This window comes from Aspergillus candidus, assembly GCF_002847045.1.
Source record: "Aspergillus candidus strain CBS 102.13 unplaced genomic scaffold BDW47scaffold_7, whole genome shotgun sequence".
NCBI lineage: Eukaryota > Fungi > Ascomycota > Eurotiomycetes > Eurotiales > Aspergillaceae > Aspergillus > Aspergillus candidus.
Genome location: NW_020194012.1, coordinates 63,647 through 88,737, shown reverse-complemented (window position 1 = coordinate 88,737; position 25,091 = coordinate 63,647). Strand labels below are relative to the sequence as shown.

The window sequence follows — 25,091 nt, the reverse complement described above, 5'->3', positions numbered from 1 at the left end:
TTTTCAGTCTCAGTCTACCATCTTAACATCTATCTATCTATTTGTTCACTTACTGTAAGTAACGGAATTGCAAACTAAAGGAGTATACTAGAAGAACAAAACAACAGCCAAAAAAGAAAGAAAAAAAAAGGAAAAGAAGGAGAGAAACGATATAAATCAACCCCTCCCAGGAACCTCCAACTTCGACTTCCCTAAGCATAGCTTGGCAAGCTCCGCCACAGACGGACAATTGGTGATATCAAACAGACTCAGCGACGCCTCCATCTCCCGAACAATCCACTTCCGGATCCCAATCGCCGACAGCGAATCGATACCGCTGACCATGATCGGTTTTCCCCGGTCGATGTCCTCCACGGGGCACATGGCTACCTCTGAGATCCGGTGAACCAGGGCCGTCTCTGCGGCATGGATGGCTTCGTCGTGGGTCCTCGCCATTTTGATCAGTTCGCCTGGGGATTGGATTTTCGCTGCGATGGTGGCGGGGCAGTTGTCGGACTGGGTGGTGGTTGTGTTGGCGGAGGCGGCGGTGGCGGCGCGGACGAGGTGGGAGAATTTCGGGTCTGAGAGCCACTCGAGGCGCTTTTGGACTGTTTGATCTGCCGGTACGGCCATCCCTGTTATTATGTGGTCGCTGACCGGGCGGGCTGGGTTGTTGGTGAAGATGACGGCTGCGAGGAGGCGGTGGAATTCTCTCTCCGTGATGGCTTCATTGCCGAAGGTGTTGCGGACTTGATCGCGTTTGGTTGCGTCCGTCGCGAGATAGCCTATGTCCCAGAGCGGGGCAAGGTCGATGGTCGTGAAGGGCGTTCCTTGGGCGCGCTGCGACTTGGCGAAGGCGTCGAGGAAGGTGCTCGCTGCTGAGTAGGCCGCTTGGCCGCGGTTGCCGACGATACCGGCGATGGAGGATAGGGCGATGAAAAAATCGAGTGTGCATCCTACTGTCTCGAGGACCTGGCTGAGGTTCCAAATGCCATGGACTTTGGGGCGGATGACGGTGTCGTAGTCTTCGAAGGTCATGCGCTCGAATAGGACGTCCTAGTTGCTGTCAGTGCTGTGGGTTTTCAGTCTATCAGTTGAGGTTGTGCTTACTCGTAGGATCATGGCGCTATGGATAACTCCCACCACGGCTGGCATCTCGCGTAGCTGACCCAGGAGCACTGTTTCGACTTGGCCTTTGTCGCTGATGTCACATTGCACGGCACGGACGTTGATGCCCTTCTCTTGCAGGTTGTCCATTTGTCCCTTGATGGCTGCAATGCTAGCTTTTTGACGGCACACGAGAATAATGTTTCGTGCGCCGTGGCTGGCCAGCCAGGACGTGATGCTTTGACCGAGGCCCCCAGAAGCACCGATCACAATATATGAACCATCTTCTCTGAGATGCTCCGCCATCCGAGTAGCCGGGCTCACCTATTCCAGATTAGCAAAGAGAAAACATGCTACACTTTGTTGCATCGGTTGTTGGGGAGGGGAGAGCTTCCGTGCTGTAACCCCATATCTACATACCTTAATCATAGACTCCTTCCGAAGCGAAATCACAACCTTGCCAATGCTGCGCCCACTCTGCAGCATCTGGAATGCAGCCTCCACATCCGAGACGCTGTACCGCTTAATCGGGATAGTAGGCTTCGCAAGCCCATTCTCAAACAGCCCGAAGACATTGGAAAACAGATCCTGCATCAACTTCGGCCGGTCTCGCGCAAAGACGCCCATGTCTACAGCGGTGAACGAAACATTGCGGTCAAAGGGCAGCATTTCCATGTGCGAGTTGGCCATTATGTCCCTCTTGCCGATTTCGACGAATCGCCCGAATGGAGCGATGCATTCGAGCGAAGCCCGCATGGCATCTCCGGCAAGAGAGTTCAAGAGGACATCCACTCCTTTCCCGTGTGTAGCGAATTTGACACCCTCAACAAACGACAGATCACGACTGAAGAATATCTGGCTGTCCGGGATTCCATAGGTTTCCATAAGAAATTGCTTTTTCTCAACACTCCCCACCGTCGCGAAGATATTGGCACCAACAGTCTGTGCCAAGATGATAGCTGCCTGACCGACGCCTCCAGCAGCGGCATGGATGAGCACGCTCTCTCCTTCCATAAGCATTGCTGCGCGGTTCAAACTGTAGAACGCCGTGCAAAAGACGACTGGTATGATTGCAGCAACCTCCAGTGGCATTTCCTCTGGCACAACCCACGCGCCTGCTGCCCGGCAGCGAGTCTTGCTGGCTAGACAACCCTCGGTGATCGCGCAGATTCTGTCCCCGACCCGGAAGCCTTCAACGTGCTTGCCAACCGCTGTGACCACACCGCTGCATTCGATACCAAACCCATCGACTGAAATTTGGTTATTCGCGTGCATCACGTCTTTGAAATTGAGTCCAACAAAGTGAACGTCGAGTTCGAGCCAGCCATCTTCCAGGGGTTTCAGGAGCTTTTCGTTGTCTGTGAAGTAGAGAGAAGAGAGCATTCCGTATTCCCTGATCGCCAACTGAAGGGGCCTCCCCTCCTGGTATAGCTGTTGCTGCACGCACGAAAATTCATTAGGATCTTGGTACACTGCGCGGTTGGTAAGAGTGTCCTGTGTGATGCGTGGCACAGAGACGATGCCCTTTCGAGAAACAAACTCAAGATCAACCCAGTCTGTGGGAGCTTCTGGTCCAAATACGTATTTAAACACGTTGAGTACATTGTCAACCACAGTCTGCGTTGGGGATGTTTCGTCAATATCTGTGTCAAGTGTCGCCAAAGATAAGCCTGTTTCCGAGCGGACTGTTCTTATAAGACCGGAAGACATGTTGGCGGCAGCATTTTTACATCCGGCATATGCGTCACGAACAATCCACAGTGCTCCAGAGGCTGTTGTCAGAAGATCTTGGATCGATTGGAACACCTCTGGTGTCGTTTCCGACAGCAATGGTCGCTCCACTTCCCCGACAAATATACACAGGTCTTCAACCTTCGTGTCTTGGGTCAGCATCTGTATCCGGACTGTATTGCCAGTCATAGCCTCGACTCTCTCTGCGAGGGCAGATAGAGGGAACCATTCCAACTCTTCATGGAAAACGAGGGCTACCTTTCGACCCCACAATGTGTTCTCTGACCTGGCAGCGGTGAAAACACTCCAAGTGCTTTCCACAAGATCCCCAGGAGCATCATTGACCGAAGTATCAGCGCCGGAAAATCCGGCTGTCTGCAGCATTTTGGCATATTCTCCTGCGCGATCAGATCCGTTTCCGGTGTCATTTTGTCTTTCTGCCAAGCACTCAGGCATTAGAAGAGCTTGAGGCAGGTGGATACTCTCTGACAGAGAATCTTGAACAGCGAATAGCTTTCCGCCGCTCTTGAGCACTTTGTGGATATTTTGCAACACCTGCTCCGTAAGACAAGCACGATGAAGATGGACAACAGCGGCGTCGAATGAGCGCGCCTGGTAACCCTGACCTAAAAGATCAGTTTCCAGGTCTAACGGCTGCACACTAACAAGATCACCCCATTCTTGGATCCTAGACCGAGCGCCTGCCAGTGAACTTTCGGGGACATTTCCTAAGATGTATTTTTGAAACTTCGGGGGCTGCCCTGTTCCTCCACCGCCGAGGCGCTCCAGAATAGGAAGTGCTGCGCTGCCTGTTGCAGCTCCAACCTCGAGGATAGCCATTTCAGGATTTTGGTTCGCCATCTTATCAATGCAGTCCGCCATCTGCTGATAATTTTGATGCAATGAGCCCACGTCCACGATGTACTTGCCCAGCCCGCCGAGCTTTTCTATGATAGACAGTGAATCCAATTCCCCTTGGAGAATCTGCGGAAGCTGGCTACCAAGGTCGCACACGATCTCTCCGGAAACTCCTAGGGCAGACACCTCTTCGACATTCGGGGGTATATCGGATGCGGAAAAGTTCGGATTGGAACACCACCCCAAAAACTGGGGGTGGCCTGCAATAGAAGTCTCCCCTTCTTGAGACACAGCCTCCACAGCTCGTTTGACGTAATACTCTGACGCCTCTTTGAGCAGCCTCATCTTTCTACTGTTTGCCAGTTCGTTTCCTTGACAGCCGGGTTCGCCGCCCGATAATTGATCCTTTTTCATGAATCCAACATGCGGAACCATGTCAAACTTGTAGCATAGCTGGCGCTCGGGCACAGCGCTCCCTGTAGTATCCTTATCGAGAATCGGCGTCATGACAAACCCTTCGGCTTGCAGTATCAAACCTTCGGGATTTGCATCCGAAACAGCCCATATATTCAGGTTCACAGGCTGGTCCGTGCTTAGTCTACTGGAACATTCTCCATAGATGCGCAGTCGCTCCCCGGTAGACACACGTGTCTGCTTTGGGACTGTAAGGTGCTTGATTGAAGATGGGAGATACTGCTTACCAAGATCTTTCGACCCAGCACCTAGCACTGGCCAAACAATCTGGAAGCATATATCAATCGTCGTCGGGTGGAGAAACAGCTCCACCGGGGATGGGTGGGAAATGTCCGAGGCAAGGTCAGGGAGTACGGCTGTGGCCATTGCATTATCCTTGTGGACGTAGCACCCATCCAACGCTTTGAAATATGGGCCATACTTGATCCCGTGGGCAATAGCCTCGTCGTAAAGAGCTTGAGGGCTAATTTCCCGCTTGCAAACTGTTGTGATGGTCGATAGCTTTTGGGTGACTGCTTCTGACTGGCTTTGGAGGAGCATCTCGCCATTGATCGGATTCGATTTCAATGAGTTCTGAACAGAGATAAGCCCGTGGCAGTTCTCTTCCCACCCTTTATTTTCCGTCCACGACGTAATGTGAAACTCAGTCCATGTACTCGATGTATTCCGCGTCCCTTCTGCATGAGGCTGCAGCGCGATCATGATCTCCACAGCACTTGTGTTGGGAACAACAAGTGCTTTGCTGGCTGACACTTCCCTGAGATTGAAGGTGTTGTAATCGATGTTGTTGATAATTGCCTGTTGCGACACTGCCTCAATCGCCATTGCGACATAACCAGCCAAAGGATATACGTTATATCCGTCAAATTGATGATGTCGCACCCAGGGGTGATCGTCTGCACGAAGGATCATCCTCCATTGAGGGTGCAGCTCATTTGACTCTACCGATCGTGCCCCAATCAATTCATTGCGGGGGAATCGTGGGTGGTTGATGTTTTGACCGATTCGCGTAGAATACCAGTAGGGCTTGGTGTGGTTCCACGAGTAGCGTGGAAGGTCAGTCAATAGACGGGGCTTTGGCGCGTCAGCCTGGGGGAAGTTGATCGCAGGGAAGTTGATCGCCTGGCTATGAAAAAATAGCATTCCAACCATGTCGTGGACTGCTTCCACGGCATCTTTGTCCTTGCGCAAACTGGCGATATAGCTCGGAGGGTCTGCAATACCGTCTAGTTTGAGGATGTCCTTGATGGGACTTTCCAGAGACGCCGACGGGCCTATCTCCACGAGACAACTAATTTTCGATGCGGACGAAGATTCTTTCAATAACGCACTCAGACCTGCAGAGAACAGTACGGGGGATATGAAATTTTCGATCCAATACGAGGGCTGAAGGTTGGAGCCGGCGAGTCGACGCCCACGTGCAGAGGAATAGAATGCCGTATCAGAATCGGTCGCCACTATGTCCTTAATAATTGCCCGATACTTATCCGCAACTTGCTCCATGTGGTGAGAATGGTATGCCACATCGACCTTCAGCCTTCGGTAGAATATCGACCTCGAATCTGCTAATTTCTGTAGTTCCGCGAGGCCTTCTTGGCTACCCGAGACCGTAATACTGCGTGGGCTATTGATGCACGCAATGGAAACACGTCCAAGTGTGACATCGTTCACCAAAGCTTTGGCATCATCCAGGGAGGTGCGCACGACCACCATACCACCCTTCAAATTGGCGTGATCCTTTCGTAGTGATTCAGCAGCCAAACCACGCCCGAATGCAAGGGTCAGGGCGTCACCGAAGCCTACGACACCTGCGGCGTATGCGGCTGCAATTTCACCACTTGAGTGGCCGATGACAGCTCTCGGAGTGACCCCCCATGAGCGAAGAAGGTCTGTCAGGGCAATTTGGATAGCCGTGCATGCAGATTGGCCGATCTTTGGGCGCGATAGCAACGACTTGAGCTCATCCTTGAAGAGTTCATCTGGATATGTTAGATCAAACTACCCAGTTGAGATATTGGAAATTACCCGTCAAAGTAAATCCAGCACGAAGACCGGAGAGATACTCATCTGCCTTGCGCATAGATTCCGCGAAAACCGGGTAAGCACCAAAGAGTTCCCTTCCCATGGCGTACCACTGAGCTCCCTGGCCCGTGAAAGCGAAAGCAACCGTTGCTACCTTGATAGATCGACGAGCTTGGATTTTACCATCTAAAACAGAAATCAATTCTTTCGTCGACCGAGCGGAGACCGCTGCTTTCCATGGCAAAACTGTGCGTCGCTCGCAAAGTGTATATGCCAAGTTTGCGATGAGTTGGTTGTCGAACTGTTCTGGATGAGCCTGCAAGTAGGCCTTGATTCCCTTGGCCTGATTGTGTACCGCATCTTCGTTAGACCCTGAAAAAACGTAGACTCGACGTATTGGTGGACCCCTTTTCCGCGGCACAAGAGAGCGTCTTTTCTGGAGGACAGGGGATTGTGCCGGCTCGGAAACTGGCGCCTTTTGCAAAATCGCCATCGCATTCGTCCCTCCGAGGCCAAAATTGTTGATACATGCGTATGACTTTCCCTTGGGCCACGGGACTAACTTGGTGGGCACCTAGACTCCTCATATTAATGATCGCAATCGCTTATGGTTTTTGAAGAGCAGTGTTGACTTACCTTCAAACCCCACCGGTCCATGGGGATGTCATCTCTGCACCGCTCGAAATTACAATTCGGTAGTACGAATCCTTTTTCTAGCATCATAATGGTCTTTACTACCGAGACAATACCGCTTGCCCCCTCCGCGTGGCCAAAATTCGACTTCACCGATCCAACCAGTAGGGGTGTCTCCCGTGGTCTATCATGCCCGAAGAACTCATGCAAGGCACGAGCTTCGATGGGGTCTCCAGTCTTGGTGCCTGTTCCGTGAGCTTCAACATAGCCTGTCTCGCGAGGGTTGATGCCAGCGGCCTGGTATACTGTCTCCATCAGTCTTTTTTGAGCTTTGCAGCTTGGAACGCCGATCCCCGGCGTATGGCCATCCTGATTGATTCCAGTGTTGGCTATGACCGCGCGAATGGTATCACCGGCGGCGATGGCATCATCTAACCGTTTGAGCATGACACAACCAACGCCTTCACCTCGGCCAAAACCCGAATCTCCTCGATGATCAAATGAGAAGCACTTGCCGCTATCGGAGAATAACCTATGCGAGGGTTTAGCACGTGTCGATGGCTCCACAGTCGCGGTCTCCAAACTACCTTGATAAAGAGTATGAGATATAATAATCGGGCATCAGGTTCAGATGACAGCCCCCGACCAGGGCATGAGTTGACTCGCCACTCTTCAAGCTTTGACACGCCAGATGCAACGCTGACAGACTGGAGGAGCATGCTGTGTCCACGGTCAAACTCGGCCCCGTGAAATCAAAGAAATGCGAGAGCCTGTTCGAGAGAAATGATGCGGCGCAGCCAGTCGCCTGAAAGGTCGGGGTATTCTGGAGATCCCGGAAATTGCTCAATTCATAATCGCTGAATGAGCCAGCGGCGAAGACTCCAACCCGTTCCCCTGCGACCTTCGCTTTCGAGATTCCGGCACTCTCAATGGCCTCATAGGCGCATTCCAGCATGAGACGCTGCTGGGGATCGGCCGCCATCGCCTCCTCCGCAGACATCTCAAAAAAGGCGGCATCGAAATGCGCGACATCGTCCAGGAAATGACCACCCCGGGTGTTCGTGGCACCCTGCTGATCAGGATTGGGATGATAGTATGCATCGACTGAGAATCTGGAAGAAGGGATCTCGGACCATGCACTTCGGGCTTGACAGCAGAATCGCCAGAATTCGTCGGGCGTGCTTATCTGTCCGGGCAAGCGACAGGAGACGCCGATTACCGCGATGGGGATTTGGCTCTTCTGAGCTTTATTATGATTTTGCATGGTGACAGTCCTCTGAACTCGAATTCATGCGTATTGGGTGTTGGCGAGATGCTCTCGAGGATGCAAGGTACCGAAGAGGAGGTCAATGGATTGTTCTCAAACCACGCATCACAGACCCAGAATAACAGTCAATCAAGGGATATATCTTTCCACAAATTGTTCATGACCCTGTAACCGAGTAATCAAATGACAAATCAGCGGTATGATGAAGTCAATCCAACAATGTTCACAACACGGACGGAGAGAAAAGAAGGATTGGGTCCCCGCATACCAGCCGATATCAACTCCCTCGGGGTGGACTGTGGAGGAAAACAGAGCGTGGTGGATCGTCCGGTTCTTCAAAATTTGCCATTTGGCTCGATGGAGCAAGTGCTTTTCTTCTAAGGGATAAATAGTGGATGCAGGCTGCACTTGGTATGCAGATAGCATCATCGTGGAGTGGTCGCCCGTCCAATCTTTGGCTTTTCTCCTTCCAACTAGTGATCGTCGTGGCTCTTCTTTCCAGTAGTCTTCCATACTAGCGGGCATTCTGGACCCCTGAACTTCATCGCGCGAAGCTAAGGGACCAATTTGTAAGCTCATTGGATCCAACAGAAGCCGACCGTTTTTTCCCTTTTCTTTAATTGTTCGACCAATCAACGCCGTTGTGTCATAGTTTTCCAGCTTCATGCACGATGGCCTTGCCTTACGGTTTCATGTCCCAACCACGTCAGCTGGATGATCTGTTGGACTGTTGGCTGCGTAGCTTCATCCCTTGCATCTCCGTCTCCACGGTATCCGATCAGAAAGGGAGTCTGGAAAGGAGCGGTGAAAGCGAGCGCATGAAAGGATGAAAACACAAATGTCGACCGAAGCGAGTTGATACATCATCGCAAACGGTCCGAGAGTAAACTCGAGTTGAGACACCAACCCCAAAAAATCCGGATGCCCATACCCTGACTCGAACTCGTCATGACGATGGCCTCACGCCGCCCCGAGTACAACCCCGACCGGTTCAACTTCACCAAAAATGTTGTGGACTATTGGAGTCAGAAGGGCGATGACCCCGTCGCGATGGTGTGGAATCCGCCCGGCGCCCGGGAGCCCGGCGACACGGATTCCTTCCACTTCAGCCATTTCTCCCAAAGAGCGCGCCAGGTCGCGGTGGGCCTGCGACGTCTGGGAATCCAGAAGGGAGAAGTCCTCCTACTGGTGTCCTCGAAAACCCCGGACTGGTAAGGGAAACCCTCGCCGAACGAGACGGGCTCGACCTCCCGAACTCACGCACTCGCAGGTACGAAGTTGTCTGTGGCGCGATTCTAGGGGGTGTGGCGATCTGTCTCTGTTCGTCAGCGCTTGTATCGTCGGAAATTGCGCTGCGGGCGCAAAAGGCACGGGCGTCGGTGTTTGTCGGGGACGCCGAACAAGTGAGGAGGTTTGTTGCAGCGCGAAAGTGTCGAGAGACCCATGATGCAGTGCGACAGATCGTCCAGATCGGGCAATCGGCACCTCCTGCCGCGCCTGGAGTCAACGTCTATCGCTCGTTTCTTGCTGGCATTAACCCCCAACAAGTGAATGTTGCGGACTTTAAGACTGAGTCTGGTGATGTCTGTTTGCTGTATTTTACGTCTGGGACAACGGGCCAGGCGAAGCTAGTCAAGCATAACCAAGTTTCATACCCATATGGTAAGTACAATCAATCTACGCGATTCGAGAAATCCTTGTAGCTGAAAGCGATACAAGGTCACATAATTACTGGGGAGCATTGGCTGGACCTACGTCCAGGCCAAATGCTATGGAATTTGTCCGACCAGGGTAAGAAAGCCCACACCTACACTTCTCAAAGAAACCACAAATATCTAACGCCAACGGGGATATAGGATGGGCCAAATCCATGTGGGCCTTCTTTGGGGCATGGAGTCAAGGCGGGACCATATTCCTAGACGCCCACGGGTCGGCCTTCGAGCCAGAAAGAACCATCAATCTACTACATCAGCAGCCCATAACGACATTTTGCGCAGCGCCTACTATCTTCCGCCATCTGGTAACAGACGCGAGCAAGAAGCTGTTTGCCGAAAAGCCCCCGAAGGCGCTCGAGCACTGCACCAGTGCGGGAGAGCACCTCGGCGCGCACATCGTACTGGAGTGGTATGAGATGACGGATGGGCTGATGATCTGGGACGGCTTCGGGCAGACCGAGACGTCGATCCTTTGCGGGAACTACCCCTTGGTTCCCCCGAGATTGGGATCGATGGGCAAGCCTCTACCGGGGGTGCCCCTGTGTGTGCTGAATGACGAGCGGCAGGTCGCCCATCCGTTCGAAGAAGGCGACATTGCTGTCCGGGTGTCGGACGATGGGACCGGCTTGTTCCGGGGTATCTTCGAAGGCTATATCCATGATGACGGCTCAGTGGTCAGACCGACGGTCACGGATAAAGAGGGCCAGTCGTGGTATCTGACGGGCGACCGGGCGCACTGCGATGAAGAGGGATATTTTTGGTACAAAGGACGCGGAGATGATGTGATCATCTCGGCCGGACATCGTATTGGTAAGGATTCACTGATGCATCCACCGTAGTCGATGAGATTTAAACGACTGATGATATAAACCAGGCCCAGCTGAAGTCGAGTCCGTCCTTCAGGCGCACCCAGCGATCCGGGAGTCTGCCGTCGTGGCAGCGCCAGACGAGCAACGAGGCTCCATAGTAAAGGCTTTTATTGTGCTACACGATCACCCTGGAGATTCAACATCCACGGTGCGATTGAAGCAGGATATTCGCGAGCATTGTCTACACCGCAAAGCGGCGCAGTACTGTCCCCAGAAGATCGAGTTTGTGGACCTCGGGTTTTTACCAAAGACCGTCAGTGGCAAGGTCATCCGCAAGGAACTTCGAATGCTAGAGAGGCTTTAAGGTTCGGTCATCAGAGTCATTGAAGTTTACTGGCGATTATACCGTGGTAGATCCGCAGTAGAGTAGAATATTCAAATTATATATGTGATCTTCAAACACCATTTACTGCAATTTTCGGTCTCAAATCTTGATTACAATAAGAATAACCGGGCTCTACTAACTATGTACGGTCTTAGTTGCGAACAAGCGTCGCTCCAAAGCGTTGAACCACCGCGCTGGCTTTGGCCGGATCAACACAACACTCCAGCAATGCGAGTGCTTGAGGCTGTTCGCATGCCCGAGAAAAAGCTTCATGGAGTTCCCTCTGTGAAGTGATTTTCGTAGCAAACATCGCGTACGGTTCAGAGTCGGATTTCGAGCACGAGCCCTTCCAAACAGCCTCTGCAAAGGCCGTGTAGTCCCAGCCTCCAATCCGGTTATATGGACCGTGGTGGATTGCATCCTGCAATAGTAAGAAATTTAGCGTAGACAAAAGGCTATAGTAGGGGCTCACTTCAATTTGATAACCCGAGTTATTGACAATGACGACAATGGCATTGAGCCTATAACGAATCATAGTGCTGAGTTCTTGGCCCGTCATTTGGAAGCTGCCGTCCCCAATTACGACGATGGCCCGGCCACCTGGCCGAGCAAGTTGGCATCCCATCGCAGCGGGCAAAGACCATCCGGTGGATGAATACAACAGTTGGACCTGAAAGTCTGCTTGCGGGGGCAGTCGGACGCGGCTTGCCGCAAACCAGCTCTCACCAGCGTCGGCAATGATTGTATCTGTTGGGCTAACAAAGCCAGTGAGTGCTTCCACGATGTCATCGAGGCACACTTCATCGCCGAAGGGTACATTGTGCTGTTGCGCCGTGCCTTCTCGGCGATGGTGCTCGCAGATGTTGCTGTGCAGAGTGATGTCCGACGCATAGCGGGCCGGGATGTCTGACACGATAAGAGACTCTACAAATGTCTTGGTGCAGATATCGGTGATTTCACGCCCATCTGGAAGCTGTATCGAGCTCCCGTCAATAGCGAGCATGCGACTGCGCTCTTTTTCCAAATCTATCGCCTTGAGGGTGTGAAGGTCGTTCCAGCGGCATCCCAGAGTGACCCACAGGTCAGCGGCTCTGACTGTTTCTTCCACACCCGAATCAGAGACAATGGACCAGAAAAGCTTTCCACATTGTGGATGGGTCTCGCTGATTCGAGATTTCCCGTCCAGCAGATAAAACGCAGCACATCCTAGTGCACTTACTAGGCGGTCTATAGCTTCCACAGACAGGACGCTGCGCAATCCACTTCCCACTAGAATGACCGGGCATTGCGCAGCCATCCATGTGTCCCTGAAAAGATCAATCGCTTTCACGTTCTGATCCAAAGTCGGTGCAACCTCAGCGCAAGGAAGCGGTGCGATGCAGGACGTCTGAACAAGATCTTTATGGACAATGTCGACGGGAATTTCAATATAGACCGGCAATGAGGCGCTGCGGCACTTCTGCAAGACGTTGTCGATATCCTGGGCACAGCTATCATTGTCTAGACGAATTGACGCACAGGTGACGTTGCGGAACATGCGCAGGGATTGTTCCTTGTCTGCGATACCCAACGAGTGGTGGACCCTCCCCCTGTGGCTGTAACTCCGAGAATCAGGACCTCCGCAGAGTACAATCACCTTCAGGCCTTCTGAATAGGCTCCCGCAATGGCGTTCAGGACGGACATGCTCCCGACCATGTATGTGACCACGACAACGGCGATCTTGGTATCGCTGGTACGGGCGTAGCCGTCCGCTGCGTATCCGGCGTTCAGCTCATTGCAGCAGTTGACCATGCGCAGGCGAGGGTTTCGGAGTAGCTGGTCCAAGAGGTCGAGATTGTAGTCACCTTAGAATAGATAGTTAGCACCCAAATATCTGCAGTCAGGGTGATACAAACCAGGAACAACGAAATAATCCTTGACCCCCAGTTCTTCAAACCTGTGGGCAAGTAAATCTCCGACTTTTCCTTTTTGCTGCATTTTTGACATCTTGAAATTTAGATACTGGATTCGGCGCCCTCAGAACAAGAATATGCGATCCAAGGGTCAGGTTTCCAAGGCTCAAGGCACGTTGACCACCCTGTGCTCGATAGACATTGATAATCAGAGGGGCTTGACCGTCCAACTTATCACTCGTCATCTGGAAGCAAGGGAGGGCTCCCTTGCCCTGCGACAGCTTGTTCGACGCGGAAAGTCGTCGCCGTGGAGCTTGACGCGCGAACTCGCATCTGCTTATTGAGCACACCTGGTGATTTTGGCAAGAGAATGCACTGGGAGCTGGTCATTCAACACTGGAAAAGTGTTGGAATGTCAGTCAAGTCAAGCCCTATACCAGACGTTGATCAACATTTTGGCTTAGCGGTCTTGAGAAATAACCCGCAGGTCTCATGTAGGTTCTCTCAGCGCAATGGTAATTGCGTATTACACCCAGTTTAGGGCCTCCATCGCAGCCTTCGATTTCCTTTCGCATTACAGCTAGAGTTTTTGTGGAAATTAGGCTGTCCGTATATCATCCTGATGGTTTGACTGAAGTAGATCGACTTCTTCATTCTTGGTTGGTTGTCGCCGCGGATCTCACGTGGCTTCCGTTTTGGGAACGACAAACAACGACCGCCCTGGACAGTTCATCATGAACCTTGAATCGAAAGACTCCCTTCAACATATCCCTCGCTTCCTATTTATGAGGTAGCACATTTTCTTATCAAGGTTCCATTATACCACCAGTTTCATCATAACGATCAACCGATGCGTCCTCAACTCCCAATCCTTCTCTCCCTTTCTCTTGCGTCCGCCCTCCCCAGCCACCCTCAGACAACCGAACTCACTCCCCTCCCACTGATCGTCTGGCACGGCCTTGGAGATGACTTCCAACGCGATGGCATGAAGGAGATCGCCTCGCTGGCCGAGACCATCAACCCCGGAACCTACGTGCACCTCATCCACCTCGCACCGAGCGGATCAGGCGACCGCCAAGCGACCTTCCTCGGCAACGTCACGGAGCAGATCGCCTCCGTATGCGACCAGCTCGCATCGGACAATATCCTGCGCACCGCCCCAGCCGTCAACGCGCTGGGCTTCTCGCAAGGCGGTCAGTTCCTCCGCGGCTACATCGAGCGGTGCAATTTCCCGCCCGTGCGCAACCTCGTCACCTTTGGCAGCCAGCACAACGGCATCGCCGAGTTCCAGAGCTGCGGCTGGTCGGACTGGATCTGCCGCGGTGCCGAGGCGCTGCTGCGCGCCGGTCGCTGGTCGAACCTCGTGCAGTCGCGCCTCGTCCCCGCGCAGTACTTCCGCGACCCGGCTGAGCTGGACGCCTACCTCGAGCACAGTAACTTTTTGGCGGATATCAACAACGAGCGCGCCGTCAAGAATGCTACCTACGGCGAACGCCTCGCCTCGCTTAATCGGTTCGCTATGTATCTGTTTGAGGATGACACCATGGTCCACCCGAAGGAGAGCGCGTGGTTTGGCGAAGTGAACGCCACCTCCGGGGAGGTTACGCCGTTGCAGGACCGACAACTATACAAGGAGGACTGGCTGGGTCTGAAGCAGCTGGACAAGGCCGGGAAGCTGGAATTTAAAACCACTCCGGGCGGACACATGCAGCTGTCGGAGGAGGTGCTGAGCGAGGTGTTCCAGGAGTACTTCGGACCCGTGGAGGTTGAGCTTCCGCCGGTAGAGGCAGCAGAGGGGCCAGTCCTGGTGAAACAGGGGGAGTAGAATATTATGCATTGACGAAAGTTCAACTGGAGTCAGTCCCGGCGCAGGCGAATGGTTTGATCCGAGCATGCATGTGACATGCTGAGCATGCAATAATAGCATCTTTAGATCGATAATATGGACGAGACTTGTTTCACATAGTGGGAAAACTATGAGGTCCACTGCCCACTCGTATACTAACCTCAAACAGTATATGAAATATATAGGAGGATATCCATGACATATTTCCCACCCATGTATGTAGCAGGTATGATAGACAAGTCAAAGACGCTTCTCTTCTCATCGCACCCAAACACCTCTCTACCCTTATCTTACTGAAAGAACAACAGTAAACAAACTTCGACCAGATAAAATAAAATTTTGTAATAAGAATAAATCTATTCAAACACCTATTGTATAAGCGGTCAGTAGTCAGGCCTCATAGTCTCGGTGCCAAGGTATATATATACATGTTGAGCAATGAATTTTTAAGCTATACAGACCGGTTTGAGGATGCTATACCCTGAGTATATGGTGTTTGTTGCTTGAGCCTGGACCAAGATTATATACATAATTGGTACAGTAGATGCTATGGGGATGTGAGTCTACTGGGATCTTCTTTTTACTATCTGGGACGTGTATAACCAACTGATAGTGTCTAGTAATACAAACAGTATATATCCCCAAGCAGTCAATACTGATAACCTAAATTCATATTCCAACTATACAAGAACCCCGCTATCCACGCGAGGCTTAATATAACAAAAATGAAAAATAAAAATAAAAATAAAACATATCAGTGGACACGAGCGAGCCCTTCCCTATCCGGGCGCTCCTCCGAAAACTAGATCCATGCACATATTGATAAGAGATAGAAGAAAAAGATATCAAAAAATTCAAAGCCAGCTTGAACGGTAGAATGAAACATGAAGGCTCTCTCTATTTCCGACGATTTATGGAACATGCAAATGCCAATGCTAATGCCATGTCGAGATGGTGGCGCACAGGTAGAATGAGAATTAAGACGGAGAACGAGGATGACATAGGAAAAGATGAGGAAAGAAAGTCTAGAATGACATGACACGGTGGACGAATTCGACCTTTGTTTTCTTTCTCTTGTGGAGAAAGTGGAAATGGAAAATGGAAAATGGAAAGAAAGTGAATCAAGATAGAGCCAAAGATGAAAAAAGAGAACGAAAGGAGGGATAGAAATGAAGATATGTGCAGTGAGATGGACCATAATATGCCAATATGAAAGAAATAAAATGGAAAAGAAAATCAACAAGAAAGATATTCACAAAACCAAAAGCTGTTAATGTAATGAAGTGATCAGCTCAGGTCGATTTCTAATAAGGCGGACGTCCGATCCCCCCCGTGACGCTCCGACGACCGTTATAACCCCGTCGCACCCTGGCAGTGCTGGGACGGGCGTCGGAGGTCATCGGGGAGAGAAAGCCATCCAAGAGCTTTTGGACTTCGCGCCGTTGCTCCGTGTCTGCGTCCTCGCCAGATCGATGGAGAGACGTGACGATGGAGAAGTCGGCACCGTCGATGGTAGTGCTGGCGCCGTTGACCGTCCCGTTGAGGCCGGAACTGGAGCGGCTCTTGTGCCGGTCGAGCGTGTGGTTATACTGCGCGTCCGGGGCCCCAGCGTTGCCATTTGCGAGGAACATGTTATGTCCGGGGGCAGTCGACGGCCGGTCCGAGTTTAGGGATCGCTCTGAATCGTTCGGGAAACAGCCGGGGATGGAGAGCGACGGGGGCAGTGGCGGGACGGGAGGGACCTTGGCTCCGTTTGGCAGCCACTGAGACTGACGCCCGTCGGTGTCGGCCGCGGGCATTTTGGAAGCCCGCGGTGTTTCCACGCCGTCCCCATCCATCTCCAATCCGTCGCGCGTGATTTGCGGCCGGACGGAGCCGCCATCGCCATCGATTTGGGACAGCGAATATCCGCTGACCATGCTCTCGCTGCTGGAGGAACGGACGCTGCCCGTGGAGGCGAGTCGGCCCCGAAGGGGACTCAATCGTCGGTTCTGGTCGTCTTTGTTGATGGTCAGAGCCCGTCGCAATTCGGTGACATGGACAGGAGAATCTCGGCTGGAATTGAAAGTGGACCGGGAATCAGTAGCACTCATCCGGCGGAAGCTTTGCAGGCCTGCTGCACCGGGGTGTGCGGAGGCCGGGGAATGGTTGGAAGAGGTGCTGCCTTCATTGCCATTCAAGTGCGCATGATGCCGCGCTGCCAGCGTGCCCGCTCGGGAGCCAGTGATCGACATGGCTTCGGTCTTCTCCCTGTCGGCAGCCGCCAAACAGGCTTCCCGGGACCACGTCGACTGCATCTGCTCCTTAGCGACCAGCGGAAGAAGATTGCTGCGGGGCGGAGCCCCCGCCCCCGTGGCCGACACATGGGGCAGAACCGGCGCAGCGAGGTTTCGTCCCGGCGATCCGGGTGGGCTTTGGGCCGAGGAGAGGACGGAGTCATTGTATGCTTCCTCAATGCGGGACACCAATTCTGGGACCTCGCGGAACGGAGTCATAAGAGCCGGGTTCCCCATACTACCTTTGACGGCCGCGCGGCCGTGGTTTTGGGTGATATAGTGCAGGTTCTCGGCCGGCAATCGGATCTGCTGAAGCCACAGACACGACCGTTGCCTCTTTCCAATCTCATTCAGGATATCATTGGTCACTTGGGAGCTTCCCAGCTGGAACCGTTCGGACAGCGCCCACAGATAACCATGGACCAAGCTTCCAAGGTTGATCTGGGCTTCCGATGAGCCCAGGTGGCCCATGTCGTCCTGGAGCCTTAGGATCATGGGGAACCCGAACCGGACAGCGTTCACGCCGAGACGGTCAACGAGACTGGTGAGAAGCAGGTGAAGGAGCATGATTTCCGCTTCATCGGTGGCACACTCCAGCGCGATATCATACACGGTAAGATGAAACAGACGGAGGAAGTTCGACTGGGCCGCTTGCAGTGCCTTTTCTCTGTGGTTTCCGGATGGCCCACTGCGCTTGCCGGGCTGCTCGGCGATATCGGGAAGGTCACGCCTTGGCGACGGGCTGGAGAGTCTGCCAGCGCGGTCCTTCACGCTCATGTCGTTTTGGTTGGTCTCCAGCACCAGCCACGTCAAAAAGGCATCTGCATAGGCATAACGGACCTCGCGTTCCGGATCGTGCAACAACCACTGCGTCCCCTGCCACGTGTGGATGCCCACCGGCTGTCGCGTCTCGACGACGGCTGATTCGGGTCTCTTCGAGCTCGCCACCAGCAGGATGCTTTTGATAGATTTCAGCGCCGTGCTCTTGGCGTCGCCCTGGAGCGCCATGTGGTCGGTCTCCCCACCCACGACGGGGGTGGGTGACAACCCCACCGAGTCGGTCTGGATCGGAACCGATGCCGTTGCCGACTCATCCCCCGAAGACGGATTGATGCGGGTCAGGATCGCCCGAATCATGTCGCTGACTTGCTCGCCGTAGTAGATGTGTGTCGCAAGGTCACCGATGCATCGCTGGAGGAGAGCGAGTGATTCCGACTTCCGGGCTGACAGTGCTTGACGATCGCGCTGCTCCAGTCCCTTGGCGGCGTCTGCTTCGAGGGCGGGCAAGGACGACACGTACCGCAAGAGGCCCAGCAGGATGTCAATGACACTCAGCCCGATCATACTCACGGGGGATTTGAGCAGCCAATCAATCATGAATACGACGGTGAACCCCGCATCCAAGGGCTTGTCGGACGGCTTCGTATCCAGGAGGAACTCCATCGCGGCGGCCAGAATGATGAATCGCACTTGCACGGGGCACCATTTGGCGACGAGCTCGATCAGCGCGGTATCCCAGCTGTCCTTGGCGTCCAGCGACAAGCTTTGCTTGCTCGCCTGGCCTCTCCGGAGGATGAAGTCCAGCACGACCTTGGTGGTCACCCGAATCTGGCCGCGGCTGCTCCCGGTGACCACGATGCGTTCCAAGCATCGGAGGGCCAGCAACCTCATATCCAACTCGGCCTTTCTATCGGCATCGGCCGTGGAGCGCGCTGCCAGAGCCGGGTCTCCTTCCACGGTGTCCACGGTCTCCACGGTGGCCGTGCTGATCCTCCGCCGGTGGGTCGGGATGGGGTCTGGCCGTTCCGCCTCATGCAAGCGGTGCTCCAGGGTGGTGAGCAAGTCATCGTCGCCATTGTAGAGGTTCTCCAAGATTACGGGCAGGATGACCTTGAGCGAATCCCCGCCGTCCGCCGCGAGGCCCGCCTCCGAACTGACCACCCCCTGAATCGCCTGCAGGCCCACGTTCTTCCACCGGATGGACATTTGAGGGGTTTGAGCCGTCTTCGCCTGGGGTAGCCGCTGAGAGTCGGCGAAGCTCGCGTAGGTTCGCACGACTTCCCGGTACTGGCTGGCGAATTCTTGTTCGGCGGACAACGCGGCCATATCCTGATGCTGGCAGAGGGTCTCGAAGGTTGGGATCGAATCCTCCACCAAGGAGACCTCATTGGATCGGATGACGGTTTCGAGGACGGTCAGGACGGAGCGGACGTAAATCGGCAGGTCGCGGGGGACTTTTTCGATCAACGCGCTGAGGATGTGAAGCGTTACCTGCACGTTTCTATGGTGTTTCAGCCTGGTTAGCAATCCATCCCCTATTCCCTTGCGACACCGCGGGACTGGCGGCGCACTCACCCAATTTTACGACGCCACACGTCGCGAGCGGCCCGCTTCTCCAGGAAGGCGCCGACCTTGGTCAATTTGCTGCGGCGGGTGCTGACATAGTAGAGAAGGTAGGACAGTTCACTCGGGTTCGGTTTGACTTGAGCGATCCCTTTCTGGTATTGCGGGTAGCATTTGAGGACGAGGACCTGATGTTTGGGTCGACATTTCTGGCGAACGCCCTCCATTGGCGCGAGTGGGGGGGGAGAAGAACCGAGGAGGCTATACAAAAACGCGTGGTATACAAGGCGCGGTGGGAGAGAAGGTGAAAGGCGTAAACGCGATCCAAGGGGGGTAGTCGGCAGGGGAAAGAAAGAAGAAAAGCACTAATCGAGTCGAAGGAGAGGAGAAAGGAATGGAAGGAAAGGAAGGGAAGAAAAAGTCAAGTGTGAGAAAGTGTTGTTGAGCAACGTTGGAAAGCCTCCGTGCAGCATCAAGGAAGAAGAAAGGCTGATGTCACCGCAACGGATTAACGGTCGACGTGGAGGCTGGCTGGATTGAGAATGGGAAGACAAAAAAGGACCAGGGGAGGCGACTGGGGTGGGACTAGGGTCAGTGCGATCACGATGGGCGGGGTTGGCCCATCGAAAAAGGATGGGAGAGAAGGAGAGGATTTGGATTGGTTATAATTAGAAGGGAAAGGCAAAGGGGTTCCAAGGTGACTCGGTGGAAGAGCTGAAAAAGAAAAGGATGTCAGAAAGGAAGAGGAAACCAATGACAGATTGAAAGGAGGCTTAGATGGGGGTCGAAGTGGGTTTTGGGTATCAAGCTAAGACAGCTAGGGGAGGTGATCATACCTCGGGAGGTAGTGGTTATTATGATTTAACTATTGTAAAGATTGACAAGATGAAAAGAACAAGAGAAAGAGAAGAGAAAGAGAAGAGAAAGAGAAGGGAAAAGTGTCGATGAATCCAAGTTGATCCTGTAGAGACTGCAATGGACGGCCTGAGGCGGCAATATCACACTGTACGAGTCACTTCATCAAATATTGGAGGTAAACAATTCAGTTCAACCGCCATCTTCCACCACACTTGTTCTACCCAGATGAATTCATATATATATGGACGGAATCCTCCGTACTCTGTATCTATATGCATATATCTTCCATCTTTGAAAGTATTCCATACATCATCATCATCATCATCGTCATCTAGACCAACAGCCAAGACCAACCCATCCCAATCGCATCATTTTCCTAATCGTTCATAGCCACCCCACCTTTCCGTGGCACAGATTCTCAAGCCACATGATCCACCATCGCCTTCCCCTCCATCTGCCTTCTCGCCATTTAACGTGAATCGACCGGAAATACCAAACGCTGACACCCCGCAATCCGGGGGGAGACGGAAGGCAATTGGAGCTTAATTCCAGAGGTTGTGCGGGGCAAGACCGGTAGCTCTGGGGGGGCATCATCCTGTTGGGCGTATTTCGTACCGTTGGACTGGCGTCCGTCCACCATAGCCGATCCCGCGCATCGTCCAGGAGTACCTCGGTCACACATGAATGATGCGCCCGGGGGTTCTCCGACCCCACGGCGCCCGTTTGAGGATGCGCGTATCTAGCGTAGATCTCGTCGCGGTCGAAGCGTCCGGAAAATCTTTCACCCAACCAAGTCGAGGGGTTCAAAAAACCTCAGTGTCGTGTGTGGAGGAGAAAGAAAATAGTGAAAGTAAACAAAATAGGTGAAGGGGAAGCTTCCCGGCCCCAAACGCCGGTCGCAAGGACCAACGGACTCTCTTTGGTCGGACCAAGGCCTGCCTCATCACCGAGTCAACCTCATTATGACACCCCCATACGCTGTGGCTCACGCAACGCAAAAGCCACCAAGTAGACAGAACAGACACTAGGCTTTGACGGCATTGTCAACCCCTTGCATTTCCTGAGGATTCTCCTGGTTCTCGTCCGCTCCGTCCGTCTCCCCGGTCGGGACAGCCTGATCGCCCGCAATGCCCGCCAACCCTTCGATGACCTGGGGGCGGATGATGTCCCGGCGGAACGTCTCCTCCTGAAGCAGTCGCAGGGCGCGCAAGGTCGCTCCAGGATGGGTCAGGAATTGGGCGTATTCGGGGGTCTTCCAGTAGGAGTAGAGGTAGGCGAGGTAGGCGGCGAAGGCCTGGGCGTCCGGATCCAGCGCGTCATCGTTATTGGCGTCCGTCTCGTCGGAGGTGCGCGAGATGCCCAGCAGGTTGGGGTAGTTCACGGCCAGGTGGGAGAGATAGTATGGGTTGGCGAGGGCGGAGACAAATTCGAGCTCGAGGGTGAAGCGGGGGTGCGTGAGGGTCGGGGGCGGCTGTTGTTGATCCATTTTGTGGAATTCGCCGGGATCTCTAATGGAATTGGGATGTCGTAGGTTTAGAGATGGGTCGGGGTGCCTTGATGTCGTGGTCACTAGCTCGGCTTGAGCTGGTTGGAGCTTGAAGAGAAAGAGAAAGAGAGAGAGAGGTCGGCAGTGCCAAGCCAAAGCGGCTGAATTCATTGCGGTCCACCTGTCCCAGTTACTCCCCAGAATCCCCACTCCACCACCATTACCATGCTGTACCGCGGATTGTGTTGGATTTTGTGGAGAGGATGATGTGCATTACCTCTTGTTTCTTGCATTTATTCAACTCTGAACATGGCTCAGAAGATACTGGTTCCAGCCATCCAACCTGCCGAACCTGATCTATATCAATAACGTTGATGATCATCGGGCAGTTGCCGCGTATGAATGCAAGACCGGACGTGAACCCTCCTCGACCGTCTCTGTTTTCTACTACAATATGTCTAGAGAATGGATGGAACCTGATTGCGCCTTGACTCTCACGCTAACATACATACGACCTCGATGGATTGCTTGTTAATATATCCCGAGAGACAACAACGGCTCATGCACTATAAGAGCTATCAAAGCAACGCGCATGACTCAGGAGGAAGCTTCGAGGATAGAGTCGATTGCTCTTTTCTTCCAATCTACCAGGAAAAAGACCTCCATACCAACGGGACAAGGATCTGGATATCAACCAACCAGTTTGCAAGCTGCTCCACGTGCCTTGGCATGGTGGACGGAGCCAAGACCGCCATGGCTTGGCGATGCTTTCCAATATCCTCAATACAGCGTCTTGTTTCGGCACGTGGAGGGCTGTCGATCTTTCGATTCGTTCGTGGATGAGTATCAACGCCTTTGAGGGTCCTGGGATGGCATTGCTTCTGCCGTCATGCCTACGATGTCCCCTACCACGGTACTGTGGCCACAAATATAACTCAGTAGTACGTGGGGATGTACTTACCTTAGGCACTGCAATGCGTACTGGACCTACCGTGCAAGGGGAATCATAACGGCAGTGGGGACTCCTTGGCAGTCATTTCCGCGATCGTGCCAATCTCGATATAAAGCGCCTTATCCTTCGATCTTACATCCCTCCTTATCCTTTTCTCGCACTGTTCAATTGTGCGATCTTCAGCTGCTATGAGGTTCCTACAATTCTCCGGTGTCGCCGTGCTGGTCTCATGCGCAGCGGCTCAGACCTTTCAGCGCCTCGGTGGCTGCCCGGATCTAGGCTGTGTTTTCCCTCCTGATCAGTATGACCATCATGACAAAAGCAACCATGCCGACTGCACAATGAACTAATGCATTTTCTCTTCCATAGAGCGGACTTCCTCCCCGGCCAGTTCTTTGACATTCGCCTCGAAGTGCACTCGCCCGTCAACGGCTCTGAAGCTCGCAAGGGAGAGCCCGACCCAGACTTCCAGTTCACTATCAGGAAGAAAGGCGAACAGCCCGTGCCTGTGACCGATTTCTTTGACGTCAAGGAGCCAAGTCTGGAAGCATGGACCTTTACTTGGTACGAAGGTGAGCCAGAGCGAGAGACCCCGCGTCGTCGCGTGCTAAAGCAGAGTAGACCTCTTTGCGGAGGACGCGCACACACCGTCTCTAGTCAACGTCACATCCAAAGCCTACCGGCGGGTGGCTCTCTCTGAGCCCGGCGAATACGAGGCTACGTTGACCTACTATGGCAACCAGACAACCGTAGCCAACTGGCTCGTGCGAGACCTGTCAAGCAAACGGCGCGCGAAGAACGTGATCCTGTTCATCGGAGACGGGATGACAACCAACATGATCACAGCGGCACGTCTCCTAGCCCACCGCAGCATCAACGGCAAGTACATGACCACGCTGCAGATGGACCAGTTCCCCGTCCTGGGCCACCAGATGACCCACTCGATGGATTCGTTCATCACCGACTCGGCGAATTCCGCCACGGCGCTGTACTCAGGCCACAAGACGACGGTCAACGCCCTGAACGTCTACGTGGATTCCTCAGCGGACCCATTCGATGACCCGAAATTCGAAACCATCTCGGAGATCTTCCGGCGCCGCTATCCCGACGGCGGCGTTGGCATCGTCTCGACCGCCTTCCTGGCGGATGCCACCCCCGCGGGCCTTGCCGCGCACACCAGCGACCGCGGAGAGTACGACCATGTGATCGGCGCCTTTCTGGAAGGTCTGCACTCACACGCCTGGACAGACTGGAACGGCCCGGATGTCCTTTTCGGCGCGGGGGCGGAGAACTTCCTGACGAGCAAGGACGCCCCGCGGGACTACTACGACCTGTTCGCGGAGAAAGGCTACAGCGTCAGCTGGAACAAGACGGCGCTGCAGGCGGCCCCCAATGACCAACGGGCGCTGGGGGTGTTCCAGACGTCGAACCTGGCGACCTGGCTCGACCGGCACGTCTACCAGGACAATCTCCGCAACCAGCACAACCACCCGGACGGGTCCGATCGCGACGCAGACGACCTCCCAGGCCTCAAGGACATGACCCTCAAGGCGATCGACGTGCTGCACGAGCGACACGGCGAGCAGGGGTGGTTCATGATGTCCGAGGCCGCCAGCATCGACAAGCAGATGCACGCCCTGGACTACGACCGGTCCCTGGGCGAAGTCCTCGAGCTAGACGACACGGTGCGGGCCACCATCGCGAAGCTCGAGGCTCTGGGCGAGTTGGAGGACACGCTGATCGTGGTGACAGCGGACCACGGGCACGGGTTCGACGTGACAGGGTCGGTCGACACGGCGTACCTGAACGCGCATGACGACGACCGCAGCAAGCGACGGGCAGTGGGGTACTACGAAAACTCAGGTCTCTCGCAGTACGCTGCGCGCGGGCCGGGGGCCCTGCGGTACTCGGAGGGGGAACACTTCCCGGCGCGCTGGGACCCGCGCTACACGCTACACTCCGGGGTGGGGGCCTTCCCGGATCGCCGGGAGAACTACCAGGTGCACCGGGAGGGGCCGCGCGAGCCGGCTGTCCCGGGCCCCGAGGGTGAGTCGTCGTACGTGGCCAACTATAAAGACGCGGTGACCGGGTTCCTGATCAACGGCACGCTGCCTGTGGATGCGGCGGAGGGGGTGCACTCGCTGACGGATGTGCCGGTGTTTGCGCGAGGGCCGTGTCAGGAACTGTTTGGTGGGGTGTATAACTCCGTGGACGTGTTTTTTAACATGGCGGAGTGTTTGGGGCTGGCGGGGGATGAATGAATGTTTGTTTGGTTGATACTTTATCTGTGGCATTCGTCTTTTCTCGCGTACAATGTGGAATATAAAGAGTGTTTTATCATGCCTAGACCATTGTCGAATGAAGAAAATTGATCATCCGTAATCATAGATGTCATGTATTTATATGGGAGGAGAGGGCAAAAATCTTTAGTTAGCAAGGCCACGGCATTTTGATATA

The 25,091-nt window shown here is 53.8% G+C and overlaps 7 protein-coding genes across 7 annotated transcripts; 3 read left to right on the top strand and 4 right to left on the bottom strand.

The window, feature by feature from the left end:
- Positions 1 to 156: 156 nt before the first annotated feature.
- On the bottom strand, positions 157 to 8,068 carry BDW47DRAFT_123220 (type I polyketide synthase; the record flags this gene model as incomplete). Its single annotated transcript, XM_024816007.1, has 6 exons — positions 157 to 1,035; positions 1,090 to 1,410; positions 1,507 to 6,128; positions 6,175 to 6,745; positions 6,808 to 7,336; positions 7,392 to 8,068. 6 exons carry the CDS (start codon positions 8,066 to 8,068, stop codon positions 157 to 159), a joined length of 7,599 nt encoding a protein of 2,532 aa, XP_024674681.1.
- A 732-nt stretch (positions 8,069 to 8,800) lies between these two features.
- Positions 8,801 to 10,993, top strand: BDW47DRAFT_100624 (acyl-CoA synthetase). Its single transcript, XM_024811482.1, has 5 exons — positions 8,801 to 9,282; positions 9,342 to 9,733; positions 9,791 to 9,862; positions 9,928 to 10,596; positions 10,661 to 10,993. The coding sequence occupies exons 1-5, from the start codon at positions 9,020 to 9,022 to the stop codon at positions 10,957 to 10,959; spliced, it is 1,695 nt and encodes a 564-aa protein (XP_024674680.1). The 5' UTR covers positions 8,801 to 9,019; the 3' UTR covers positions 10,960 to 10,993.
- A 134-nt stretch (positions 10,994 to 11,127) lies between these two features.
- On the bottom strand, positions 11,128 to 13,258 carry BDW47DRAFT_100622 (thiamine pyrophosphate-requiring enzyme). Its single transcript, XM_024811481.1, has 3 exons — positions 12,877 to 13,258; positions 11,453 to 12,825; positions 11,128 to 11,401 (listed from the first exon to the last, which is right to left on the bottom strand). Exons 1-3 carry the CDS (start codon positions 12,965 to 12,967, stop codon positions 11,132 to 11,134), a joined length of 1,734 nt encoding a protein of 577 aa, XP_024674679.1. The 5' UTR covers positions 12,968 to 13,258; the 3' UTR covers positions 11,128 to 11,131.
- Positions 13,259 to 13,640: 382 nt separating this feature from the next.
- On the top strand, positions 13,641 to 14,975 carry BDW47DRAFT_100621 (palmitoyl-protein thioesterase family protein). The gene has a single exon (XM_024811480.1). It carries the CDS (start codon positions 13,724 to 13,726, stop codon positions 14,696 to 14,698), a length of 975 nt encoding a protein of 324 aa, XP_024674678.1. The 5' UTR covers positions 13,641 to 13,723; the 3' UTR covers positions 14,699 to 14,975.
- Positions 14,976 to 15,890: 915 nt separating this feature from the next.
- Positions 15,891 to 19,817, bottom strand: BDW47DRAFT_81104 (uncharacterized protein). The gene is made up of 2 exons (XM_024819912.1): positions 19,351 to 19,817; positions 15,891 to 19,276 (listed from the first exon to the last, which is right to left on the bottom strand). Exons 1-2 carry the CDS (start codon positions 19,563 to 19,565, stop codon positions 16,024 to 16,026), a joined length of 3,468 nt encoding a protein of 1,155 aa, XP_024674677.1. The 5' UTR covers positions 19,566 to 19,817; the 3' UTR covers positions 15,891 to 16,023.
- A 1,232-nt stretch (positions 19,818 to 21,049) lies between these two features.
- BDW47DRAFT_81097 (mediator of RNA polymerase II transcription subunit 31) lies at positions 21,050 to 21,760 on the bottom strand. The gene has a single exon (XM_024819911.1). It carries the CDS (start codon positions 21,680 to 21,682, stop codon positions 21,221 to 21,223), a length of 462 nt encoding a protein of 153 aa, XP_024674676.1. The 5' UTR covers positions 21,683 to 21,760; the 3' UTR covers positions 21,050 to 21,220.
- An 857-nt stretch (positions 21,761 to 22,617) lies between these two features.
- Positions 22,618 to 24,895, top strand: BDW47DRAFT_134528 (alkaline phosphatase; the record flags this gene model as incomplete). Its single annotated transcript, XM_024818113.1, has 3 exons — positions 22,618 to 22,935; positions 23,004 to 23,206; positions 23,256 to 24,895. Exons 1-3 carry the CDS (start codon positions 22,823 to 22,825, stop codon positions 24,893 to 24,895), a joined length of 1,956 nt encoding a protein of 651 aa, XP_024674675.1. The 5' UTR covers positions 22,618 to 22,822.
- Between the last annotated feature and the right edge of the window lie 196 nt (positions 24,896 to 25,091).